The sequence below is a fragment of the Mesocricetus auratus genome, unplaced genomic scaffold, assembly GCF_017639785.1.
Source record: "Mesocricetus auratus isolate SY011 unplaced genomic scaffold, BCM_Maur_2.0 Super-Scaffold_100042, whole genome shotgun sequence".
Classification (NCBI taxonomy): Eukaryota; Metazoa; Chordata; class Mammalia; order Rodentia; family Cricetidae; genus Mesocricetus; species Mesocricetus auratus.
This window is the reverse complement of record NW_024429219.1, coordinates 9,355,263-9,382,176: the sequence shown is the minus strand read 5'-3', so window position 1 is coordinate 9,382,176 and position 26,914 is coordinate 9,355,263. Positions and strand designations below refer to the sequence as shown.

The 26,914-nt window shown below is 41.8% G+C and overlaps 2 protein-coding genes across 2 annotated transcripts; one reads left to right on the top strand and one right to left on the bottom strand.

Moving 5' to 3' along the window:
* Window positions 1–3,040: 3,040 nt before the first annotated feature.
* Window positions 3,041–3,936, bottom strand: LOC101834341 (protein lin-28 homolog B). Its single transcript, XM_013126562.1, is given in 2 exon segments — window positions 3,041–3,258; window positions 3,261–3,936. Coding segments are annotated over 2 exon segments (894 nt in total).
* A 5,662-nt stretch (window positions 3,937–9,598) lies between these two features.
* LOC121135763 (PRAME family member 12-like) lies at window positions 9,599–12,414 on the top strand. The gene is made up of 3 exons (XM_040734908.1): window positions 9,599–9,879; window positions 10,199–10,786; window positions 11,780–12,414. Exons 1-3 carry the CDS (start codon window positions 9,599–9,601, stop codon window positions 12,345–12,347), a joined length of 1,437 nt encoding a protein of 478 aa, XP_040590842.1. The 3' UTR covers window positions 12,348–12,414.
* The last annotated feature ends 14,500 nt before the right edge of the window (window positions 12,415–26,914 follow it).

Here is a 26,914-nt window from a genome sequence, read left to right as displayed (position 1 = left end):
GCAAGTCTTAAAATGTATCCACTATGAGCTGCCCTGTAGAGAATGAATAGCTCACATGCTAAAAGGTTGGTAGAACATCCTTTTTAGTAATTACATCTGTGTTGACATGAGGGGAAGGTCACGAGGTGGCACAATTCACAGACCCTCACCCCACTATTAGGAACACCTGAAAAATTGATGCTTCACAGACCCCTTTCCTTCGTGGCTCAGAGTGGCATTGCACTTTAAGTCCCTTCATGGTAGGCTGGTACTGGCTAGTTACATGCCTGAGGCTTGTATGCTGCAGTGTGCTTTCCTCGGGACAGCAAAGCTCCAGGTGCAGGGTTAGGAATCTTTGATACCACTTGCCAGCAAAGCACAGACACCCCTTTTGCCTCTGTTCGCCCTCCTGCCCTGAGCTCTGGGATACAGAACTATTTTTGAGATTGTTTTTGTGTTGTTTGCTTAGGATGAAGAGTGCCTATCTTCTCTGAACTCAAAGTATGATATCTCTGAGGAAATGCTTGGTGACTTTGCTCCCTAACATGAGAAGTCCTATTATTCGCAGGCATTTCTGGAAACCATCTATGCTACAGATTAAAGTCTGTACCAGAGAATGAGCAGCAGCCCACAAGGCTGCAGCAGCAGCAGCAAGGTTGTGCTATGTAGTAGCCAGGAGGTAGCTGTTTGCTGTAAACAGTGTTTCACTTGTGTGGATGAACAATGTGCTCATATTAGCAACTTCTCATCTGCAAGGGGAGGAATTTGGCTTTACAAGACTTTTCACATGAAATAAAGCCAGGAGGACCAACATCTGATATTCAGAATTATGATCAATATCAAACTCACAGGTAGTTACCAACAAGTACATGCATGTACACAAAGACCTAATTTATTTGGCTTGTTTGGAGTAAGCAGAACTATAGACGAATCTGTAAAGCAACAGTAAAAACATTATATTGTATGTTCCCTGAGCAAAGTTCTTTGTCCTGAGCATGTAATAATGACAATGTTTTCAAATAAAAAATAAACCCCAGATTTTAACCATAAGATAGTTTTTGTATGCGCTCTTAGTTATTCAGTCTGGTCAGATGCTGAAAAATGCCATCTTCATGCATAAAGTTCATAGTTCATGTGTTTCAGAATCTTCTATTTTCACTTTTAAAAATGATCTCAGCTCTGAATTTTCATATGTAACTAGAATTTCCAATTTTCAAGTCCGTAATTTCCTATTGCAATAGTCAAGGATCTTTGGCTTGACTTTCAAAGTGACCTACCATATTTTCTTGTACAACTGTTCCTTTGTTCATTATACTCAGTGACACTTTGATTTGTCTACATAATTTAAATAAGCTTGCCACCCTCACATAAGGCGAGGCAGTGCTTCTCTATGGCCACATGACATTCAATATCGTCAACAGTATGTTCTGCATCAGCACATGATACGTCAATTAAACGCTATGGAAATTCTCATAAATATGGTCAAGATGTTCAAGCTAACCTGGAAAGGACTGCCACACAGGAGGAAGGAACTCCTCAGTAGATTGCATTTCATTTGAGTCAGGATGCTTTCTTGTTTGATTATCTGAACTTATACCAATAGGCCCTTATAAAATTATATTTATTGCCAAAATGATGCACTGTAATTCTTGGTACCTTGGCGGTGTTTCAAAAGTTTGGTCATCACATTTAGAAGCAGGCTACATCCATTTTTTTTAACATGATGGAAAACAGACCTATACTCTGATCAGTCCCTAAACAATCTGTGAGCAAACTCAGAATCCATCTGAGAAGATTCTTATCAATAGCCCTGAATGCTCACCCTGAATCCATAACTCTGTCATGTCAGCTTCTATACTCAAGATAACTGCCATGCATCGATGTTATCATAGAAAATATTTCTAGCCACATGGCAGTGGGGGACTTGGTAACTCAGCACTAGGCTTGTCATTCTAGCTGCCTGTCACCAAACACTATTCTTTTGAGTATCAATCTGGCTATATCTGTCAGGCATTTGTGAGCATCTACTTAATTTTCTTTCTAAGCCCCACTATTTTCTTCAATCCAATGGTGCTTTGTTTGTTTCAGAAATAGTCTGAGGCCTCTATGGGGGGAATAAAAACAGCCACCAAAATATACTTGAACAATTTGTTTTCCTCTAAGGCTTCAGGAGTAAGGAAGGATACCCTTCCTGGTCTCAGTCATGGTTCAGAAGCTATTTAGTCAAGGGAAGCTTATGCTGCCATAGTCCCTTAAACACATCAGACACTTATAAAAGGGCTGGTATCAAAACACCACTGGAAAGTGTCACAGCACATATTTATATATTACCCTCCCCTTCTTACTAGGCATGTAGATTACATCAAAAACAGAATAAAAGATACTGAAATATCAGTCCAGGAACTTCACATTCGTATTCTTTTCTGGAGTTATATATCCAAAAATTAAAAGCTTACGGCAGTCACAGGCATTAGTATCAAGTTACCACCTTCAAACAGAAGACATATAACAGCAACACCAAAACACTCCATCAGCACCAGGCCACAGAGATGAATCCAGACTTTGGAGGCACCAAGTAGCCCAAACCCTTTAGTACCCTTGACTGGCAGGCAGTCTGAGCTTTGGTTCACACGAAAGGTAACAGTATAAAAGAAGTGGTATTTAGGGAAAAAATCAAGGGTCAATTCTGAAACCATCTCAAATGTTTCACTTGGACTTTCAATGCTTGGAGATGCTCATTTATCTGTGGGAAAGTATGTGTTTTTATCTCCATATATACGTGTATAAAGACAGGCATGTACATGTATGTATGTATGTATATGCCTGCACTCCTATGTGAAATCCTCCCACACACATACATACGGACATCTCCCCTTTCACTTATACACCCCCCCACACCCACCCCATATATATGTATATATATATATATATATAGTATCTCATGTCTGTGAAACATGACACCCTACTGAAATGTAATCTGCTTAAGAGTGATTTGTCTGATTAAAAATTCCCACTTCCTTGGCAGTTGTTAGAATACCAGTCAACTGCTCTCTGTGGAATGCTATTCCCCTGTGCTTGTGTGAGGTAGACTTCCCAACAGGGTGCAGAGAAGGATGACAAGCATTAAGTTTTTTTTTTTCCGCCTTTGAATTGAAGGCCCCTTTTTGTTTTGCTCTTCTGGTGCCTTCATGGAAGAAACTTCCTGGGGTGACCGGTCTGAAAGCTCTGCCAGCTCTGACCTGGCCTCCTGAGGAAATGATGATGTTCAGCCATGGCCCCTCCCACTTCTCAAGGTGAAGCAGAAGTGCACGGTTGGGATTCTGCCTCCTGTCTTCCCTGAGAGCTGGTGGGCAGCTGTGCGACAATTCTGTGTGGGCCATTTGCCACCATGTGCACTATGTGCTGACAGTAATGGCACTTCTTTGGCTGAGGAGGTAGACTACATTTGTTAGCACGATGTTCAAGGCCACCACAGTTGTAGCATCTCGGAATCATCCTGAACTCTTTTTCTCTCCCAGTGCACATCTGATCCATCAGGAAGTCCTGCTGTCTCCACCCATCTCCCTTTGGTTTTCTTTTTTGCTGTGTCTTCCCTTTAGGTATTCTTTCCCATCCTAAGCAGTGACTCCCACCTGGGCCTGTGATCCTTATTGATTCAAGGCCTTTGGGTGACTTTTTAAATGCAAAATCCACTGGCTCTCCTTCTTTCAAGCCCCTAAATCCTTCTATGAATTGTTTGCTTTGGTGTACAAATACATCCACTGGAATATCCAAGGGGACTCCCTGTAGATTTATCATAGAGATGAATACAAATCCCATGTGCACATTGAACCACTTACAATGTCTAATTCCGAGCAGAACCTGGGATTACTCCTAGGCTGGCTCAGGCAGCATTTCTGGATCATTACCTTTGGTTGCCCTTCCTGGGGCTGATGAAACCTGGTTGAATGGCCTCATCTTCTACTGAAAATAGGCCTCACTATGTAGCCCAGGCTATCCTTGAACTCTAAATCATCCCATCTCATCTTCCAGAATATTGTTGCTGTCTTGACTTCAACTTCACCCAGAAAGAAGCAGCGGTAAGGAGAGGAGGGAAAGCAGTGGAAATGTAAGGTGTTGTGGGTCTGAGAATATGAATCCACAATAGCATACGCCGAGGTTCCAAAAATCTATTTTATTCCTGGGCAGCATTACAGAAACTGATTGAATAGAGACCACAGTGCAGACTCAGGGGCTGAGTGCTTCCTGGATTCTTCTATCTAGGGTTCCAGAGAGGCAACACGCAGAAGCATATCTAAAATCATAAACATGGCTTACTTCCACAGGACCATAAGACAGACAGTCTCTGGTGCTGCCAGATTGATTTTGGGATCCTCATGGGTGGATCTTCAGACCCAGCCAATGCATCAACATGTTGTGGCCCCAAGGCTGCAAATCAAACCAAGCAGACATAGAGGTTTCCATATGTGTTCCATCATTTCCAAAGAGACCAGACTATGAACCAATCAGAATCATTTGTTCTTACTCTTGATAGGAAAAGCCATAATGATTTATAGACCTAAAGATTCACTGTAGAGTGTCTCTCTTATTTAAAGAAGTGTGGCAGCTATTGGAAGGTCTCTAGCTCACAGAGGGCTTGGCAATGTGATCATTCATTCACCCTAAAGATCAAATGGATTTTGAAGTCAAAATGGAAGCACTTAAGACAAGGGGACTTTGCCTGTTCCCTCCAAAGGGATGTCATTCATTGACCTGTTCATCTCAGATGAAAAATCATTCAGATGCTCTTGTGCAGTCAGAGGGTTCTAACACTGTCTTGGGAACACCTTACAAATCTTGGTTCACTTTTACTTTGCAGCCAGGAGGCCTAGTCATCACATCTTCTACCTTAGTTTCCAAATTACTAAAATGAAGCCCAGTGCCCCCATAGGAGCTCTAATGACTTCAAATATGAAGCTGAATGCCCAACTTTTTAGAGATGATCCCTAGTCTTTCCCTGGCAGTCTCAGTCTGTGGACAACAGTGGCGGGGCCCATTGGGCATATTACACAGGCAATTGCACTGTGGAATAGTCCTCTATCCACTGTAAATATTGTCTCTCTAATAGATTTAATGAATCACTGGTCAGTAACCAGGCAGGGAGTATAGGACACACAACCAAACAAAGGAAGCTTGGATGAGCAAGGCTACATCAGAGGGTCATCAGCAAATGCAGAGAATCAACATGAGAATGCTGTCCTGAGGAAAGGAACCAAGAGTAGCCACCTATAGCCAGACTTTGTCTGCAACATAAATCCAAACAAAGCGAAACGTGTTCCTGTACAGTAATTCAGATACCATTAGATGGAATGAGAGAACCCAAAAGACTGTGAGTCCAAAATGGAGATGCCAATGCATGGTGTCTTACAGGAAGAGGAATTCCAAGGTATTGTTTGGGTCTAGCTAACACAAACAGTATCAAACACATCTACTCTTTTATTTGCTGTTTAAAATATGGTTTTCCCTGCACTGCAGACAGGAGATCAATTGGATATGCTTTCTGACTGGAACTCAATACGTAGCTCAGGCTAGCTCCTCTTTACCACACTTTTGCCTATCATTGAGAGTGTTGGGATTCCCTGTTTTAGCTATGATGCCTGGCTAGTGCATCTGGCTATCTGACAGTGCATAGTTGCCTGGTTGAAGTTATATATTTTTATGATTTACTAAAGCTTAACTGAGTATTAAGAGAGCAAAATCAGCCTAAAGCATAGAGATCAGACAGTGGTGACTCACACCTTTAATCCCTGCAGCAGAAGAATTGGTGGTGGTCCACACCTTTAATCCTAGGACTCATTATTGAGAGACAGACTTATCTCTCTGAGTTCAAGACTACCATGGGATCTATGAGATTGAGTTAGTGTAAAAGAGTAACAGGTCACAATCACACACCTTTAATCCCAGCACTAGAGAGGTATAAAAGATAGAAGCAGTGTCCTCAGTATTCAGTGTCAGGCATTCATTTTGCAGGCAGGAAAGAGAGGCAGCAGTTGGAGGTTTGGTGAAGAGGTTGTCTGTCGATCAGCCCTTACTGCCTGAGACTGAGGTAAGAATTAGTTGTTAGCTGCTTTGCAATTCTGAAATTCAGCTTCAATTTTGAACAACAATATCAGTCTCTGGGTCAATTATTTAGCATGCTGCTCCTGGCATCGAGGCAGGAGCCTCTAATGGCAGCAATTTATGGGCAGAGTAAGAGGACTGCAGGCCAGTCTAGTCTCTGTAGTGTAGCTTCAGGTGAGTTCAGGTTAGGGGATCAAATAAGATTTGCTATGTCTTGATGTAGGTGGATTTGTTCTGGATTTGTGAGCCCAATATGAATATGCTACAAGTTTGAGCCACATTCCCAGGTCATCCATCTGTTTTTGTTTAAATTAATGTAAATACAACAGGCAGGGATGTTTGACCTGGATGAGTGATATTTTATGCTCAGGACCTGCATTCTAGTTCCCATGTGTACCTTGGATGTGCTTCCTGGATCTGTCATTTTTAATTGTCATTCTCAGACAATGTCAAGTCAAATAGTCAAGGCTGAAACAACCACATTCCTAAAGATTAGTTATCAGTTCAGCTGCAACATGTAGCTTGTGTCCATAAAGCTAGTAGCAGATCCCTGAAGAATTTGTAAATCATAATTAAAACAATTATGAAACCCTAATCAGGAATGAATTATTGAAGCGAGTGCTAAGGGTTTGAACAACAGCGTAAATTCTAACTGGAATTCTAAAATGGGCATAAGAATCTCTACAGAGCCAGAAAGATCTCGAGCTCAAGAACAGCCTTGCCTATTATAGACAGGTCTCAAGTTAAATCCAGTGTAGTGACTCTTACCTTTAATCCCAGCACTCGGGTTTACAGACATTTGCCTTCAGGCAAGTCTCAGGTCATTTGCTTTGCTGTCTTGGACAGATGTGATCGCCCCTATGTACATCCCAGGCCAGTGACTCCCTGCAGGACTCACAGTTCATTTCCTGTTTTTCCATAGGACACAGTCCCTGCTAAACTACTGATACCAGCCTTGAGCTCATTCTGAATTTCATGTAGGTGTTGACTTTGTTCTTGCTTTCTCATCCTTCTGAGTAAAAGCCACTAAGAGGCCATCGGAATTGGTAGTTCCCTGATCTAGATACAGCTATGTTCTGGGGCACAAGTGAGGCCACAAGATCAGCCTGTACACAGCACAGCAAACAAGCCTATAGGAAGTGCTAATTTAGCTGTGAGGTAGAGGTGCACGCCTTTAATCCCAGTATTTGGGTGGCAGAGGCAGGAGGATCTCATTGAATTCAAAGCCAAGATAGGCTCCAAAGCTACAGAAAAAAGAGTGTCTAAAAAACCCACACTCAGGAACAGGAAGGAAAATAAATCATAATTTAGCCAGGTGGTGGTGGCTCACAAGAGTGGTAAAATACTTTTCATGATTTATTAAAGCCACTGCAGATCAAAACAGCAAATCAACCGTACTAGATATCTGTATGCCAGACACACCTTTAATCCCAAGACAGAGTGACACATTTCACACCTTTAATCCCAGCATTAGAGAAGTATAAAAGGTAGAAGCAGGGACTTCAGTAGTCAGTCTTAAGATTATTCTGCAGCGAAAACCGAGGAGAGGCAGCAGCTTGAAACTTGGTGAGAGCTGGTGGAGACAGGATCATCTCTTTCAGCCTGAGGTAAAGGTAAGAGGTAGTGGCTTAGCTGATTTCCTTGCCTGATCTTCAATTTAAGATTGAACCCCAATATTTTTTACTGCATCTGTTATGTGTCTTGTGACACACAGCATTATTCCAGGCACTAAGGAGATAGAGGGAGGCAGATCTCTGTTATTTACAGGCTATCCTGGTCTCCAGAGGTAGGTCCAGGACTGTGGAACTGTTACACTGAGATATACTGTCTCAAGAAACAATACAGAAGTCCTAATCTTCACCAGGATCTCAGTTCATTCTACTTCCTGTAAGTAGATCTAATGGACCTGAACATGTTATATTTAGATGTTCTTTCACAAACATAAAAAGTTATTGAAACCCAGGTTAGAATCCAATCTCCTAGGTAACGATTCCTGAAGAGGTAAACCAGATACAAATAAGCCAACTAATTAATTAATTAACAATACACAGAAAAATCATTACTGTTTTGAGGTGACTTGGGGCATGGGTTTTTGCTGTCAGTATAGACTCAATTCATTCTCTTTTTTGATGGGAGATCTAATCAAACTGGTCTCACAAAATTCATACTACTATAATCAGGCAAGAGGATTACTGAGACTTCCAGCTCAGCTCAGGGTACATAAAGAGTTCTGATATTCCTGAGTTACATAGAGAGAATTTATATGAAAATTACAAACATATTAATATAAGAAAGAGATTGTATCCCAGTGCTGTGTGTTTGTGGAGTAGTGTTATGGAGGCTTTTGGGACTTGACCACCATCTGGGATTTCATGCTTTCCCACATCTGATTCACTCAAGCTGTGGATTTAAAAGACCAAGAAGTACTGGATTGGGAGATGCCTTGTTATCCAATCAGAAGGCAGCATTTGGCTGAGAGGTGGGCCTATGAAGGGAAGTTGTGATTGTAAAGGGGCATATAAGGGTTCTCATGGGCAGGCTAGGCACTGTTTGTTGGATCCTAAATGAATACCAGGACGTGCTGGGATTTGAACGCCTGTTATGTGTGTCCTGATCAGGGAATGCTTACACCCCCTTCAGATCACAAAACCTTCCCCAGGATCACCAGTCTCTTAGGTCAGCTTAGTGTTCCTGAGTGTGTTGTTGTTTTCTTTGGTGTGCCTCTTTTGAAGCTGATAATTCCATGTAGCCGAGGTTAGCCTTGAAGTCCACATATAGGTAATTGTTAAGATTAATGAGGCCTGGAGCTAAACTTCTGTGTCCTTTAAAAGATTGCTGAAGTTGTTATATTCAAGAGCTAAGGCACATTGAGCAAGCACTGACCAACAACTCTAATCTTCCTTAAAGGTATTTAATTCAAAGTGACTACAGACTTATTAACTGTTGATGAAAAAAATTCTAGAGAACATCATTTGGCCATGAATCTCAGGAAAGCATCAAGATGACAATTCCTATTATTCTAACTCCTAAAGAGTGGTCTGAAGCTTTTGTGGCTCCAGGTTCTAAAGTTTTACAAATATTGGCAATTCTACCCATTTCTTATATTCAGCCAACAAGTTCCATTGATTGAATGCCAATCATACTTAGCTGTGGGAAATATCACTTTGCTCTTGAGGATCATGAGAGATATTTAAAGATGGTTGCCAAAAAAAGAATCTGGTTCTCATTTGATTCTCCAATTTCTAATAACCCTGAGCATAGTATTCACTGGAACAGAGATTTTGATTGGTCAAATAACAGAGAGACTTGTTCCCAGAGGTGTTCATCTCCAAGATATCTTAGAGGGATTTATGGCTATGAGAAAGTCAGATAGGGATTAATACACAATACGCGATTTCAAGCTTTTCTAGGTTAGTGAATGAAAGCCTCCATGGCTTAGGCAATGAAGGGGAAGTGGGGTATGACTAAATGGGTTTATTCTCTGCATCTTTCTATAGAACCTGTGTATAAGAAAGTCAGAATGAGTTCTCCATCGTCGCTCAAGCTGCTGGCAATAAAAAGTCTGCTGAAAGATGAAGCCTTGTCTCTCTCTGCTCTGAAGACCTTGCCCATGGAACTCTTCCCGCCAGTATTTAAAGTCGCCTTCGATGGCAAACAAACAAACATCCTGAGGGCCATGGTGGCAGCCTGGCCCTTCAGATGCCTTCCTGTGGGAGCCCTGATGAAGACTTCTGACCTGGAGATTTTGAAGGCTGTGCTGGATGGCCTTGACCTGCTCATTAAACAGAAGGCTCAACCTAGGTAATTGAGAAAATGCTAGCGTGGAAGGGCAGAGTGTGGATGGAGGGCGGTGACTACCGAGTTTAGAATGTGGTCCAAGTTGAATCAGAGCTTTCTTAGAGAAGTGCATAAATGAGAAAGGACAGTGGTGCATGGAGTGCAGTGCTAATAGATGTAGAAACATAGAGAGACTGTACCTCTGTTATTATTCCACCAGCCACTAGAATTGGAAAGAGTCTTGGTTTAAAGAATGGATTTGAGAGAAGTCGATATGTGGGGTTTTTGGCAGAGTGTACATTGGTAACCCTGTGTTTGATTCACTGTCTAGTCTGACCAACAGGACTTGCAAACTAGAAGTGCTTGATCTTCGGAATTCCCAGCATAACTTCTGGAAGGTGTGGGCTGGAACAGAGGATGTTGAGTGCTCTCCAGATGTCATTAGTGAGAGGCAATCAGCGGTGTGCCATACCATAAGACGGGGAAAACAGATTGTGACTGTGATGATGGACCTTTCCCTCAAGTCCAGGGATCTCTGTAAATCCCTAAAATATTTCCACTGGTGGGCCAAGCAGAGGAAAGATGTGGTGCAGGTGATCTGTGAAAAGCTGGAGTTTGGGGCCCGACCTGTCTATAAGCCCCTAAAGCTGCTGGAGGTATTTGAGCAAAGCTCTATACAGGAGTTGGAAGTGAATGCACGCTGGGACCTGAGAACCCTTGCGATGTTTGCCCCTGGCCTGGGTCAGATGAGAAATCTTCAGAAACTCCTTATCAATGAAATCTTCACACCTTTGGAGTGGTTTAGGGACCAAGAGATGAAAGAATTGTGTTTTAGAGATATCATTTCGCAGTTCTCCCAACTCAAGAAGCTCAAGAATCTCTATTTGAATGGTGTCTTCTTCCTCCATGATAGACTGGACCGAGTGCTCAGGTGAGGAGTATACTTAGCTTGTTCTGCAGGGCAGAGGGGAGCATTTCCTTGCTACATGAAACATTTGTGCACACCTGGGGCTTCCCATTCATCCCCAGGTGCTCTTTGAGCACAGGTAGGGCCTGAGTAAATGGAAAATGCCTGAGAGTGATTAGGGACACAGAGAAGCCCTGCAAGCAGGACAGAGTCTGTGCCAGCAAGCTGGGACTCATGGAGACCACTGTTGGCCCACCCACAGGGATGGCACTAAGTTCCCCCTTGGTTTTCCTTCCTTGTTTCCCGCTAATTCATCATCTGATGAGCTTTTCTGCTCGACAGTGCAGAGGGAACAGATTTCAGGACAGAAACAGTCACAATGATGGGCATTTGTTGTATTTTTATTATTTTAATTTTAAATAGCTTGCTTCACATGTCAATCCCAGTTCCCTCTCCCTCCCCTCCTCCCTCACGCTCCCACTCCCCCCCCCACCTCTCTCCTGCTATTGCCACTTCCTTCCACATAGGGGATATCTAGAGGCTGTCATTTCTCTCAGGGCAGGGTCCAGGCACTCCCCTAAATGTCCAGGCTGAGAGAGCATCCCTCTTTGTGTTATGGGCATATGAATTCCATTTGTATGCCAGGGATAAATAGTGATCCACTGCCTAGGGCCCCATAGGTTGCCCAGGCCTCCTCACCATCTCTTACACTCAGGTGGTCTGGATCAGTCCCATGCTGGCCTCCCAGCTGTAACTCTGGGGTCCAAAATCTCTCCCTGTTCAGATCAGTTGTCTCTGCTGGTTTTGACAGCTCATTCTTTGACAATTTGTTCATCGTTCCTCTCTCTCTTGTCACTGGCATGTGCTGTCAATTGTCCATCAGGTCATGTCCTGAGTGTGGACTTCAGGATGATCTCAGAATGACTTTAGGACTAACTAGCGTCTTCTAAATGGACTCGATTGCCCTTTCTCATCCACTATTATACTTACTGAGGTAAACTCCTTTGTCTTTTTTAGGAACTTGGAGAGTCCCTTAGAGATCCTTGCAATCACTCGCTGCATGCTATCAGAAGCAGATATGATGTATCTTTCCCAGTGTCTAAGCGTTCATCAACTCACACATCTGGACCTGAGTGGTGTCAGCTTTTTAAATTTAAGTCATGCTCTTCTAGGAAGACTGCTAGAGAGATTGACAGGTACACTACGGACATTAAAATTGAAGGGATGTAAGCTCATGGACTTCCAAATCGGCGTTCTTCTCCCTGCCCTGAGCCAGTGTTCCCAGCTGGTTGAGGTGAATTTTGTGAAGAACTTCCTGTCTGTGTCCAGTCTTCAGAAGCTCCTGCAGCATACTGCTAACCTTAAAAACCTGACCCTAGAGATGTACCCTGCCCCTGATGAAGTCTATGATGACACTGGTGATGTAATGCCAGACAGATTTGCCCAACACTGTTTTGAGCTCTTGGAAACAATCAGAGGTATAAGAGAGCCGAGAGAGATCTATTTTGTGAGTAAGAGATGTCTTGATTGCCAGGGTTTCTGTGTGTATGACAAGGAGGCCTCACTATGTTCATGTTGGGAATAAAGGATGAGATATCACTGCTGGACTCTGAGAAATGAAAGCCAGGACTCAAGTGACTCATCAGAGACACAGAGGATGTCTATTCAAGGGGTTTCAGATTTATAGGAAAACAATATATTTTCTTTGATTCAGACAAGATAGAGAAGCATTGAGCTGGAGAATCAGTGGCTCTTTAACTGCTGAGGGCCAACAGTGAAGTCCCAGCTTCGTACAGGAAATCAGATTTGAAAATAGTAGGGATTGCATCCCGGTGTAATCAGGAAATCAGAGACCATAGACTCAGGGGAGAGTAGAAAGACAGGAGAGTACAAAGAGCACAATGGACTGGTGAGTTTTGCTCCATGTCTCTGTTTTTGTTTGGCCTCCATCTTTTTCTTGTCCATCTTCCATAAAAATTTGTAATGTATGCATATATGTGTCTTTTATGAAAAATAACCTTCCCTGGAGAATGAACTGGTTTTGAACATACAGTACTGTCACTATTCAGCCTGATCTCTCTTCCTCTGGTTTCAAGAGGGATATAAGCTGGATGTCATTTCCTCCACAGTCATTAGCATTACAGTTTCAGTCAGTTCAATAAACAGTTTTGCATGAGAGAGTGCATTGCAGAAATTACATTGAGTCAGGTTATTTACAGTCTAATATCTGTTCTTTATGCTTACAGTGTTTGCATATTCTTGTGTCCCCTTGTCTCTATGCCCTCTGCATCCTAGAAGTTTTAGATAATGTAATGGCTCAACATGCCTTGCTCTTGGAGATTTTGTACACTTAGGTTCATGCATCCCCTTTCATAATGCTAGAGAGAATCTCTTGGAGAGATGCAGAGTGTAAGCGCTCCTAATGCTCCTTCTGGGGAACAGTGTTGGATGTCAGCAAGCAGAAACACTTTGAACTGTTTCAGGTTATCTGACGTTTATATCTGGTCTCTGGGAGCGCTTGGAGTCATCTCCATCTACACACAAACAGCATGCATGCTCTTTAACACACATAATTAATGATGATTAAGATTTAAATGAAAATATATTCATAGAATTATATATGAAGAGTCTCTAAATGGTTGATACACTCACTGAGTTTAACATATTAAAGTATGTAAAATCAAATTGCAGGTGTCATGACGATGCCTCCACAGTAGAGGAAAAAGTTGGAGGATAAAGTATGTTTGTGCTTAAGGGCTGTGGTTCCAAATCAACAGTTTATACTTACCATGTATGAAGGAATCCCATCTCTATTTCCATGTGGAAGGGTGACTTCAGGTACCTTTCTGGTGTAGCGTTCCTTTTGATACTCTTGGCAAATGTCAGCATCCACTTCAGAAAGCTCTTCCACATCTTTGTCACGTTACCTTCTGCAAGATTCTAAAGTTTAACAGCCATATCTTCAGGACATGCCTTTTCTTTCATTACTTATCATGAATGTGCGTGTGAGTCAGTATGTACAATCTTCTGCGCCATGGTAAAAGTGTGGATGTCAGAAGATCCTTCTCTCTCTTTTTCCCTCTCTGTCCCTCACTCACTCTCTCTGTTCCTCACTCTCTTCCGGCCCCCCCCATTCGCTATCTTTCTCTCTGTCTCTGTCTCTCTCTCCCTCGATCTCTGTCTTTCTGTCTTTCTGGCTCTTTGTCTCTGTGTGTCTCTCTCTCTCACCTCATCTCTCACTGAACTGTTCAGACTGCTTTTGATCCCACTACTTTTACCAGGATTATTTTCAAGGTTTAGTTTGTTTTCCCCCAGGACATTCTGTGGATGGCAGTTAGGTTTTTGTGCTTGTGTAGGAAACTCTCATCTGTTCTCCACAGAGATCGCCTACCATGAGTAGCTGAACGCCTCTGTTGATATCATTTAATAAATGTGCTATATTTCCGGGTAGCTGGTGTGTCCCCTTCAGAGTGCACACAGTCCAACTCATCCCAGCATATATCTAACTATGTGGATTTTTTTCGACTATCCACCACAGTGATCTCTCAGTCTCAAAGATGAACAGGTCCTGACATCCAAGAGACAGATCTCTTACAAATAGCACACAGAGCACACAGTTTCACATGGTGTTCAGTGTTTTGGAATCAATGGTATGGAGTCAGCTCTGATCACAGGCACTGAGTTTGATATGGAGGAAATGGGATGAGGCACAGGTGTCTGTGGAGATAGAAAGACAATTGTGTGTTTCTAAATTAGTATTTGGAGCCAGACAATTGTTAACTTGTAAATGTAACTCCTGGAAGAAGTAATTCAATCTCCAGGATTCCCTGTCCATAGGAAAACTCTTTGGATTCTCACTGTCATTCAATTCCTTTCCTCCTGGCCTTTTCCTCTGTCCATCTTTCTGCTGTGTTGTTCACTGGATTATGTTAAAAGATATTCGATGCAATGAGAGCCTAACAGAACCACTCTCCTTGAAGGAGGTTTGAGAGCTTGGCCAGGGAGTGAATTCCATTACGTTCAGGCTGAGATGACCAACTAGATTTTAATGTTGGCTGAAGAAAAATGAAATCATAGAGCAAAGGGATTTGGGTCTGGCTACACTGTCCTCTTCTGTTCTTTTCATTCTTCTTCTTAATAGCTTCAAACAGCCCATGTTTCCCTTGAACTTTAGATTCTTCATTCCTCTCTTCCTGATTTCTGTGATTGCTAACACCACTATGTCCTACTTGTAAGACATGGACTGTGGGGCCTTTTTCCTCAAAACTCCTACCCTGTGGCTGTTGCTGGTGACCTTCAAATAACACCCCCACTATTTGGACACGTTTCATTTTTGTGGCCTATAAGAGCTGCCCAACTTAAGAAGTATTCCTTTTACCCCAAATTGTAATTTCTGTATTAATTTTGGTGTTACTGTCTTTATATCCTTTGTAAAATCAGATAGAAACATAGGAATTTGATATCATACTATTTTTGCATTCATATTCTTTGTTGTTCTTACTACAAAATGGACATTAGAAGGCCTAAAACTAATTATGATAGTTTTTATATTCTCATTACTCTAAAACATGAGTAAGTGTGAAGGAATATTCATCAAGGATAGTATACAATGAAGTAATATTGGAACCAGAGTGAATACCAAGAAAGAGGCACTTCAGACACAATGTCCTTGCATTTAACCCTTGCTAGAAATTGGTGTTGACATTATTGACAATGTATCGCTAGGTTACCTAATATCATAGTGAGAAGTGCACATTGGACCTGCAAGATATATCTGTCTTCATACAATCAAAAGACGTTGAATGCTGGCTAAGAAGAACATTTCCCATAGCTCATTTCCAGTCAGACAAGTATATCCTGACACCATTCTATCTGAGTCTTAAATCAATCCATCTTCTGAGAAGAAGAAGCCACGGTGAACTGGTTCCACTCTTTAGGTCCTCCCAGTTGACTCTCAACCTTCCTGCTCAGTGCAGTTTCCTAAGATACTTGGGTGACTCCCACAGGAAGTTCCCTGTGGTGCTGATCCCAGTCTTCTTCCTAGTTTTGAAGCATCTACTTCACATGGAGGCTGGGCTTGATACCCTGTACCTGAAGATATTAAGCTCTGCCTCACCAGCTTAAGTCTGTGTCTTAACTTCCATTCTAGAACTCTGGATTGCTGGAGTTAAAACTGTGCACCCCCATCTCTGCATCTCTCTCTTAAGACTTGATGGTTATGGCAGGATGCTCTTACTGAGGCACTGTGAATGGGTAAAGACAATTTTAAATGTGGGCTTTCTGGAGGGATCCATGAATGGGGTAGAAGAAGTTTCTGAATGCAATTAGGTCATCTGTGGTTTCTATTTCCTTGGTTCAGACAGTCTCAGTAAGAACACCAAGGTGACCTTGAACTCCAGGCTTTTCAGGTCAGAAGGACAAATATAAGACACTCAAAGGGCTTGAAATTACTGATCCTATGTCAATTTAAGCCACACATCCTTATGTACTCTTTTAATACCAGCACTAGGGAGGAAGAGGGAAGCTGTTGTCTGAGTGTCAGACCAGGCTAGTCAACACAGTGAGTGCCAATCCATGCAGAGTGACACTCTCCTTTATTCCTAGCATGCAGGAGATAGAGGGTGACGGATATCTATGTCAGCTACTTCTGATGGTTTGAGGAATCCGTTTATGTGATGATATATTATTGAAAATTATTACAATTTAGTACATCTTGCCTGGGTATTCAGGAAGCTACATAAGGCAGGCACAAAACCTTTAATCCCAGGAGCCAGAAATTATGAGGTGTTGGTACATGCCTTTAATCCATGGTCTCTGGATTAGGAGATGTCTGTGAGTAAAAGGCCACACATTTCTACACAAGAGTGAATCAGTTAAAAGAGAATTAAAGCTCACACCTTGAATCCCTACATTAGACAAGTATTTAAGACTATGGCAAGGTCTCCCACAGGCAATCCTTCTCCAGCCACACTGAGTATAGAGAAATTCATTCTCCAGGCACAATGAGGACAGGCAGCAGTTTAAGACTTGGTGAAGAGTTTGTGTGTGAATCAGTCATTTCTGCTCAGGCTAGAGTTGAGAGCTAGGTGCAGGCTACTTTTCTTTTCTTTTCTTATATACAACTTGAAGTCTGAACCATTATCAGACTCTGAACAATTTATTTTTTGTGTTGCACTGCTGCATGTCATAAAGTAAAGGTTTGGTCATAATATAGATATTAACTTTCTAAACTAGCAGAAACTCCTGCTCCAAGAAGTTGATCTTGGTAGACATCCATAGCTCTAGTCATCCAGCTTTCTTCAATAGTCTTAGCCTCTTCTCTGAAGCAGGCAACCTATTGTAATGGTGGAGCAGCACTAGAGCAGCTTTACCCAAGTCTATACCGTATGTAGGAAGAACTCTAGACCAAACTGAAGACATGTGCATTACTTGCTTCACAAATTGTGAATGCATGCCTTATAACACTATAGTTCCCTTGAATATTTCTAAATCTAACATCAACCCAGGTGTCCAATTAGCTCTTACAGATCTTCTATCATTTATCACTTCCTCACTCGTTACTGGGTATATTAAGGTTGGTCTGTTTTATGACTTAGACTGTTCCTCTTCAATCTTGTGATGAAATGCTGACCTTGGTTCTTCATTAAGCTGCTCGGTCTGAATTTGAATCCCATTGTGTTGTGCTTTAATTCCTTATTCTATGTCTTATATATGGTCCTCTTAACAACCAACTCTTTTAGGTATAAACCAAGTATTATCAACCATCAATAAATATTTTCAAAATTATAACAATATGTCCATCATGTATGATTGTGCTTCGTTTACATTTTTTTTAACTTATGCATTGCATAATCATACAGAGACCTTAGTTTCTAGGTTGGAGAGAGGGAGGGTAGAAGGAGCCTAGGGGTTGTGGGATGAGGTAAGGAGATATGGGCCGGGAGAATGGTGTTTGGGATGTAAAATGAAATCAAATTAAAAACAGAAAAAAATCAAGACCCAAAATTAAAGTATGAAAGGAAAATGAGAGTGTACCTAGACCCCTATGCCTTTGCTCTATACTTTCATTTTTTTGTGATTTTTTAAAAATCATTTTTTATTTTAATTTTAAAAAGCTTGTTTTACATGTGAATCCCGGTTCCCTCTCCCTCCCCTCTTCCCGCACTCCCCTTCCCCCCCACCCTCCCACCCTATTGCCAAATCCTTCCACATAGGGGATATCTAGAGTCTGTCATTTTTCTCTGGGTAGGGTTCAGGCACTCCCTTAAGAGTCCAGGCTGAGAGAGCATCCCTCTTTGTGCTATAGGCACACAAAGACTGTTTGTATACCAGGGATAGACACTGATCCACAGCTCAGGGCCCCATAGGTTGCCCAGGCCTTCTCGCTGACACTCACCTTTGGGGAGTCAAGATGAGTCCCATGCTGGCCTCCCCACTGTCAGTCTGCGGTCCAAGAGCTCTCCCCTGTTCAGATGAGCTGTCTCTGCTGGTTTTGCCAGCCCATTCTTTGCCAATTTGCTCATTGTTGGGGAAGTCTTATGCTAGTAAAGTACTGTCTGGCCAATAGGAATCTAGATAGGTGGGGCTAGGAATCCAGGAGGATTCTGGGAAGGAGAAAGACAAGAGAGTCGACATGTAAGGCCGGGTAGGAGCCCGGAAACTTCTCTGGTAAGAGACATACTTAGTTTAACAATTATGAGGTAACTACTTAAGTCAGAGCTAACCAGTAAGAAATAAGCAAGGCCAACAGCTTCATAATTAATATAGCCTCCTGTGTGTTTATTTGGGACTGATGCGGATCTAGAACCAGGCGGGCAGAACGGTTTCTCACAAGGAAAAGCTTCTCTTAACAGCTCATCACTCCTCTCTCTCTGTCACTGGGTTCCTTGGGTTCAGTTCAGTGATTAATTGTGTGTTTGCCTCTGCTTCCATCAGTCACAGAATTAAGGCTCCCGGATGGTTATAGACATCAAGTTCATTATCAGGAATGGGCATTCGAGGTGGTCTCTCCACTATTGCTTAGCTTGCCAATTGGTGTTATTCCTTTAGATCACTCGAGGTCGCTCTGGTGCCTGATCTGTATTCGATCCTATGATTCCCTCTTCCCCCTATTCTACCCCTACCCCCTCAACTTCCTGTTCCCCCATGACCAACTCTCTTCCTCTTCAACCCCTCTCTTCTTCCCAGCTCCCACTCCCCCCACCCCTCGCTGTGTTCCCCATCCATTCAGAGGATCTTGTCTCAATCCTCTTCTTGGGTACTATGCATATATGCATATCTTTTAGGTTCTTTCCTGTTTCCCAGACTCTCTATCAGTGGAAGTGCAGACTGGCACTATCCTGATCCATGTCTAAAATCCATATATGAGTGAGTACATACCATGTCTGTCTTTTTGAGACTGGGTTAACTCACTCAGGATGGTTTCTTCCAGTGCTATCCATTTACCTGCGAATTTCAAGATTCCATTGTCTTTTTCTGCTGAGTAATACTCCATTGTGTAAATATACCACATATTCTCTATCCACTCTTCAGTTGAGGGGCATCTAGGTTGCTTCCAGGTTCTGGCTATTACAAATAATGCTGCTATGAACATAGTGGAGCAGATGCCCTTGTTGTATGAACTTGCCTCATTCGGATATATGCCTAAGAGTGGAATTGCTGGGTCTAGTGGTAGATTAATTCCCATTTTCCTGAGGAATCTCCATACTGATTTCCAAAGAGGCTGTATGAGTCAGCACTCCCACCAGCAGTGGAGGAGTGTCCCTCTCTCTCCACATCCTCTCCAGCATAAATTTTCTTCGGTGTTTTTGATTTTAGCCATTCTGACAGGAGTAAGATGGTATCTCAGAGTTGTTTTGATTTGCATTTCCCTGATGGCTAAGGATGTTGAGCACTTTCTTAAGTGTCTCTTGGCCATTTTAGCCTCCTCTACTGAGAATTCTCTATTTAGCTCTGTACCCCACCTTTTAGTTGGATCCTTTGGTGTTTTGGAGACTTGTTTCTTGAGTTCTTTGTAAATTTTGGAGATTAGCCCTCTGTCAGATGTAGGGTTAGTGAATATCTTTTCCCATTCTGTGGCCTGCCTTTTTGTCTTTTTGACTGTGTCCTTTGCCTTACAGAAGCTTTTTAGTTTCAGAAGGTCCCATTTGTTAATTGTCAATCTCAGTGCCTGTGCCACTGGTGTTATGTTTAGGAAGTGGTCTCCTGTACCAACTCGTTGAAGAGTATCTCCCACTTTCTCTTCTAAAAGTTTCAGTGTGGCTGGATTTATGTTGAGGTCTTTGATCCATTTGGACTTAAGTTTTGTACAAGGCGATAAACATGGATCTATCTGCAGTCTTCTGCATACCAGTACCCAGTTATGCCAGCACCATTTGTTGAAGATGCTTTCTTTTTTCCATTGTACAGTTTTAGCTTCTTTGTCAAAAATCAAGTGTTCATAGGTGTGAGGGTTAAAATTAGAGCTTTCGATTCAGTTCCATTGGTCTACCTGCCTATTTTTGTGCCAATACCAAGCTGTTTTCAGGACTATAGCTCTATAATAGAGCTTGAAGTCAGGTATGGTGATGCCTCCTGAAGTTCCTTTATTGTATAGGGATGTTTTAGCTATCCTGGGCCTTTTGTCTTTCCATTTAAAGTTGATTAATGTTCTTTCCAGTTCCTTGAAGAATTGTGATGGAATTTTGATAGGGATTGCATTGAATCTATAGACTGCTTTTGGCAAGATTGCCATTTTTATTATGTTGATCCTACCAATCCAAGAGCATGGGAGATCTTTTCATTTTCTGGTATCTTCTTTGATTTCTTTCTTTAAAGACACAAAGTTCTTGATATACAGGTCTTTAATTTCCTTGGTTAACATTATCCCCAGATATTTGATGCTGTTTTTGGCTATTGTAAAGGGTGATGTTTCTCTGATTTCTTTCTCAGTCACTTCATCATCTGTATGTAATAGGGCCACTGATTTTTTTGAGTTTACCTTGTATCCTGCCACATTGCTGAAGGTGTTTATCAGCTCTAGGAGTAACATTTTGGAGTTTTTTGGGTCACTTATGTAAACTATCATATCATCTGCAAATAGTGAAAGTTTGACTTCTTCTTTTCCTATTTGTATCCCCTTTATCTCCTTTTGTTGTCTTATTGCTGTAGCTAGAACTTCAAGTACAATATTGAAGAGATATGGAGAGAGTGGACAGCATTGTCTTGTTCCTGATTTTAGAGAAATTGCTTTGAGTTTCTCTCCATTTAGTTTGATGGTAGCTGTTGGTTTACTGTATATTGCTTTTATTATATTCAGGTACTTTCCTGTTATCCCTGATCTCTCTAGGACCTTTATCATGAAGGGGTGCTGGATTTTGTCAAAGGCTTTTTCAGCATCTAGTGAGATGATCATGTGGTTTTTCTTTTGCAGTTTGTTAATATGGTGGATTACATTGATAGATTTTCTAATGTTGAACCATCCCTGCATTCCTGGGATGAAACCTACTTGATCATGGTGGATGATTTTTTTGATGTGTTCTTGAATCCGGTTTGCGAGTTTGGGATTAAAGGTTTTGTGCCTACCTTATGTAGCTTCCTGAATCCACAGGCAAGATGTACTAAATTGTAATAATTTTAAATAATATATCATCCCATAAACGGATTCCTCAAACCATCAGAAGTAGCTATCCATCACCCTCTATCTCCTGCATGCTAGGAATAAAGGAGAGTGTCACTCTGCATGGATTGGAACTCACTGTGTTGACTAGCCTGGTCTGACACTCAGACAATAGCTTCCCTCTTCCTCCCTAGTGCTGGTATTAAAAGAGTACATAAGGATGCGTGGCTTAAATTGACATAGGATCAGTAATTTCAAGCCCTTCGAGTGTCTTATATTTGTCCTTCTGACCTGAATAGCTTGGAGTTCAAGGTCACCTTGGTGTTCTTACTGAGACTGTCTGAACCAAGGAAATAGAAACCACAGATGACCTAATTAAGTATGGCATAAAGGGAGAACATACTGTGGTATCTGGGTATTAAGTCCTCAGGTGGTTGAGGTAGGAGAATCTCTGTTGAGACTTATATCACAAACAAAATAAAACAAAACCCAGCATACTGAAAAAGACTGATTAAATCTAAAAGTATACATAAAATAATACATACATTCGAATAGAGGACAAGGCTAGATTTGCCCTGCATGATATATACTGTACTCATGGAACTGAGTGCCTGCCTGTGCTTGATTCAGGTGATAAGCCCAAAAAGTTCAAGAATGTGCAGGATGTGACTCCAGGCTCCAAGACGCTGAGAGTTTCTCTGACAGCTTTAAATCTTTACATCCTTTCCAATGAATGCTCTCATTTGTAGACAAACTATCTCAGCTAAAGTCTGCAATGTGATTTGATAATTCACTCTCCACTCACTTGCTCCTTTTACTATTTACACCATATAGATTGACAAGATCATATCTGAACCTGGGAAAAGTTAGACAATTGTTCATAAACCATTCATTGAGCCAGGTGTTGTTGGCACAACTCGATTGTCTAGGACTCAGGGAGTCTGAGGCAGGCTGACCTGTGTGTTAGAGGCAAGCCTTGTCTTCAAAGATACCATCCTTGGAACGGTATCTGAACTACTGTAAAAGAACACATTTTTCTTTGGGTTTATGTTTCAGAAAAAGTCTGGCTATAGGTGGATACTCTTGGTTCCATTTCTCAGTACAGCATTCTCTTGTGGATTCTCTCATTTGCTGGTGACCCTCTTCCAAGCTTCCTTTGATTGGTTGTGCATCGTATACTACCTGCCTTGTTACTGACTAATCAGTGATTCATTACATCTACTAGAGTTAAAATCTTTACAGTGGAATAGACAACTATTGCACAGCAATTGCCTGTGTTATATGCCCAATGGTCCTAGCCACTGTTTGCCATAGACTGAGCCGTCCAGGGAAAGACTAGGGATTATGTCTGAAATGTTGAGCATTCAGCTTCATACTTGAAGTCATTAGAGCTCCTTTGGGTCACTGGGCTACATTTTAGTAATTTGGAAACTAAGGTAGCAGATGTGACGACTAGGCCAGCTGCCTGTAATATAAAAGTGAACAAAGACTTGTGAGGTGCCCCCAAGGCAGTTGTAGAAACCTCTGACTGAACAAGAGCATTCAAATGATTTTTCATGTAAGATGAAAAGGCCAATAAATAACATCCCTTTGGAGGGAACAGGTAAACTCTGCTTGTCCTAAGTGCTGCCCTTTTGACTTCAGAAGCATTGTACCTGTAGGGTGAATGAATGTTCACATTGCCAAAGCCTCTGTGAGCTGAAGACCTTCTAATAGCCTACCCACACATTCTTGAACAAGAGAGACACTCTAATGTGAACCTTTAGTTTATAAATCATCATGGATTTTCCTATCAAGAGTAATAACCAATGATTCTGGTTAATTTATAATCTGTTTTGTTTGGAAATGACGGAACACATAGGGAAACCTCTGTGTCTGCTTGATTTGATTGGCAGCCGTGGGGACACAACATGTTGATGCATTGGCTGGGTCTGAAGATCCACCCATGAAGATCCCAAAATCAATCTGGCAGCTCCAGAGAGACCTGTGGAAATTAGCAAACTTTATGATTTAAGATATGCTTCTCCGTAGTGCCTCTGTGGGACCCAAGATAGGATAATCCAGGAAGCGGTGAGTTCCTGAGTCTACATTGTGGTCTCTGATCAATCAGTTTTTGTAATGCTGCCCAGGAATAAATCTAGATGTTTGGAACCTCTGTGTCTTCTTTTGTGGATTCAGATCCTCAGACCCACAACAACTTACATTTCTTTTGCTCTCCTTCCTCTTCTTACCTTGACTTCTTTCTATGTGAAGCTGATGTCAGGACAGTACCAACATTGTGGAAGCTGAGATGGGATGATTTAGAGTTCAAGGATAGCCTGGGCTTCATAGTGAGGCCTATCATCAGGGAACAAAAAAGAAAGACTTAAAACCAAGGTTTTGAAAAGCCACAATCGATAGAAGGGTGAAGGGGATTCACTTGGGTCATTCCAATCTTATTTTCTGGAAGTGCTGGAGCAAAGAGGGGGGAAACAGAGAATTCACAGGGGAGGTAGCTGGAATCTGGCAGGTGAATGTGTGTACTTATGGAGGAAGAATGAGGCATTGGTATGATCCATAGTAGTACATGACCCAGGAACAGTGGTGCCCACTTCTCATTCCAGAACTTAAGAAGGAGCACTGGGATGTTGTTCAAGAACATGCTGGACTCATCTCCATAAATCACAAACATGAAACCCTTGGTTCAGCTTGTGCTGCTCAGGTTACTTTGGTAGGAAATTAAAACATAGAATGTCACTCCAAATGTTGCAATGGAGTCCTTCTTTCTGGTCGTCCATTTCTGATTTTTATTTTCAGTCCTTTTTTCTTTATTGGCATAACTCCATTACCAAGGTGTGTGTGTGTGTGTGTGTGTGTGTTGTGTTCTTTGTTATTGAACTCATTCCGTTTCCTGTAATTGCTCAACCACTGATATATCTCCCAGCGTCTTCTATTTGCTTTTTTGATCATGGTGAGCTATAATGAAACTTGATGTGGAACGGATTATTCCAGTACTACATCTAGCAGGCTTCACCCCAGCCCTTTGTTACTGTTTGGACACATATTCTCCTGAGACAGTCCTGACTACACTGTACCTGGTGGCTCACTACTCAACCACCTTCTTGCCGCCAACTTTTGACTTTCCTGCGTCCACATTCATGTACCTCAATCCTGGAACTTGAGATACAGCACATCCTTGAGATGTCTCAGCCGGTCCATTCACTGCCTGCATTCCCGTGAAGATCTCATTTCAGTGTCTGACAGGAGAGCACAACTCTGTCAACTGGTCTTCTCACATTTGGGTTTGTGCTATGCATGTTCACATTCATGCAAAATCCCCCTAAAAATAAACTTAATTTATGTCTAATCAAGAGATATTTGACATTGAAGAGATGTAGAAATAGCTCAGTGGTTAAAAGCAAATTTTCTCCTTCACTTCCCTGGTCCTATTCATCTCTACCTTCCGTTCTAGGGAAAGCCTCTTTCTGGCTTTCAGAGTATTCAAGCACCAATATTGTGCACAAATGTTGCATACACACAGACAAGGCTTACATACATGAAAAAGAAAAGGAAGAGAAAACAGTCATTCAGTAAAAAGATGCGCAGGCAGACAAGTTGGCCCAAGTCATTAATCCCAGCACAGAGGAGGCAGAAGCTGGAGAATCACTTAGTTCAAGACCACCTTCTCTCAGAACTCTTTTGTACACTCCAGGAAAAATAGGATTAATGTAGCAGGGACAATTATGGTTTGGACCAATGATTGACTTCTTATTTATTTATTCGTTTTTTTGTTTTTTATTGGCAATTGCCTGCCTCTCTTGCTCAAGCACTGTCATAAATGGTGAGTGCTAGCACTGCTGCCTGGCTTCTATTAATTATATCTTTATTTTTTTCAGACAATATTCCTCTGTTTAGCTCTGGCTGTCCTGGATCTAACTTTGTAGACCAGGCTTACCTCTAACACACAGAGATCAGCCTGAGTGCAGGAACTATAGAGTTGTACCACCAACACCTGGCTCAAGGAATGCTTTACCAACAATAGTCTCACTTTTCCTAGGTTGAGATCTGATATTCTCAATCTACATGATCTAAATACTGAAAGGATCAAGTGAGTGGACATTCAGTTATCAAATCAGACTGAAGATTTGGGTGAGATTGTTTGTCTACAAATGAGAGCATTCAATGGAATGATATATAAAGAGATAAAGCAATCAAAGAAACCTACAGAGTCTTGGAGCCTGGGATAACTTCTTGCACCTGCCTGACTTTGGAGGTTTCTCACTTGTGTCCAGCTCAGATTATACACAAGCTTCAATAGGACACCCTATTTCCTGCAGCCTAATCTAGCCTTTTTCACATTTCAAATATATGTAATAATTTACGTATTCTTTAGTTTTATATATTCCTTTAGTTTTCTGGGTTTTGTTTTCTTTGTTGTTTAGATGAGTGAAAACAAAGATTCTCCTACTTCAGCCACCTAAATGCTGGATACCCAGAATACCTCAGGGTGAGAGTGTTCTCCTTGATCGGCCATACTTAATTTGGTCATCTGTGGTTTCTGTCTGGTTGCTTCAAACAGTATCACTAAGAATGTAGGGTGACCTTGAACTCCAGGCTATTCAGGCGAGAAAGACAAATATGAGTCACTCAAATGCATTGATAGTGCTGATCTTTATGTCAATTTAAACCAGGCATCCTTGTGCATGCTTTTAATCCCAGCAATAAGGAGGCAGAGGCACACTGTTCTCTCAGTGTGAGACTAACCTAGTCTACACACTGAGTTCCAATCCAGCTAGTGGTGACACACTCCCTTAATCCTAGCATGCAGGATACAGAGGGTATTAGATATCTGTGTATGATGACGGCTGGTCTACAGAGTAAGTTACAGGACAGCCAGGGTTCACAGTGAGTTCCAAAATACCCCGCATTACTTCATGTCTCAAAAATGAAACTCTAGATGAAGCTAAAAGTTATTTCTGTAGTTTGGTTAATATTGGACTGTCCTCTTTTCTTTGTTTCTTTTTTTAATGCAAGGTTTCTCTGTGTAACAACTCTAGTTGTCCTGGAACTTGCCTTGTAAATCAGCTGACTAGAAAATCACAGAGATCTGCCTCCCTCTGTCTCCCAAGTGCTGGCATTATAGGAATGTGACACCATCACCTAGCTATGGGCTCTTCTCACCCTGGAGACTAGAAAGTCCTCAGACTTACAGCAAGGAACCTGCTTGCCCATCTTCAGTGTCCAAGTGAAAATGTTGAATGCTCAGTTGCCAGTTAATTACGAAATCTCCTCTCCCCTGTTCTTCCTTTAATTTCTGTATACCTCATGTAGGCTTTTCTGGTGCTCTAGAAGGAAACCATTATGCCATTAAGCAAGTCACTGTCCTGCGTCCAAGAGTAAATTGTCACCTCCATCTCCTTGTCTTGCCTTTAATTTCTTTTTTTTGGTTTTATGAGACAGGGTTTCTTTGTATTGTTTTAGAGGCTCTCTGTCCAGCCTTGCCTCGAACTCACAGACATCCGCCTGCATTTGCCTCCTGAGTGCTGGGATGAAAGGCTTTCACCACCACATCCCAG

Coding starts and splice junctions, on each gene's coding strand:
- LOC121135763 (XM_040734908.1), top strand. CDS start 9,599: ATGAGTTCTCCATCGTCGCTCAAGCTGCTGGCAATAAAAAGTCTGCTG. Junction 9,880..10,198: donor AAACAGAAGGCTCAACCTAG/GTAATTGAGAAA, acceptor TCTGACCAACAG/GACTTGCAAACTAGAAGTGC. Junction 10,787..11,779: donor AGACTGGACCGAGTGCTCAG/GTGAGGAGTATA, acceptor TGTCTTTTTTAG/GAACTTGGAGAGTCCCTTAG.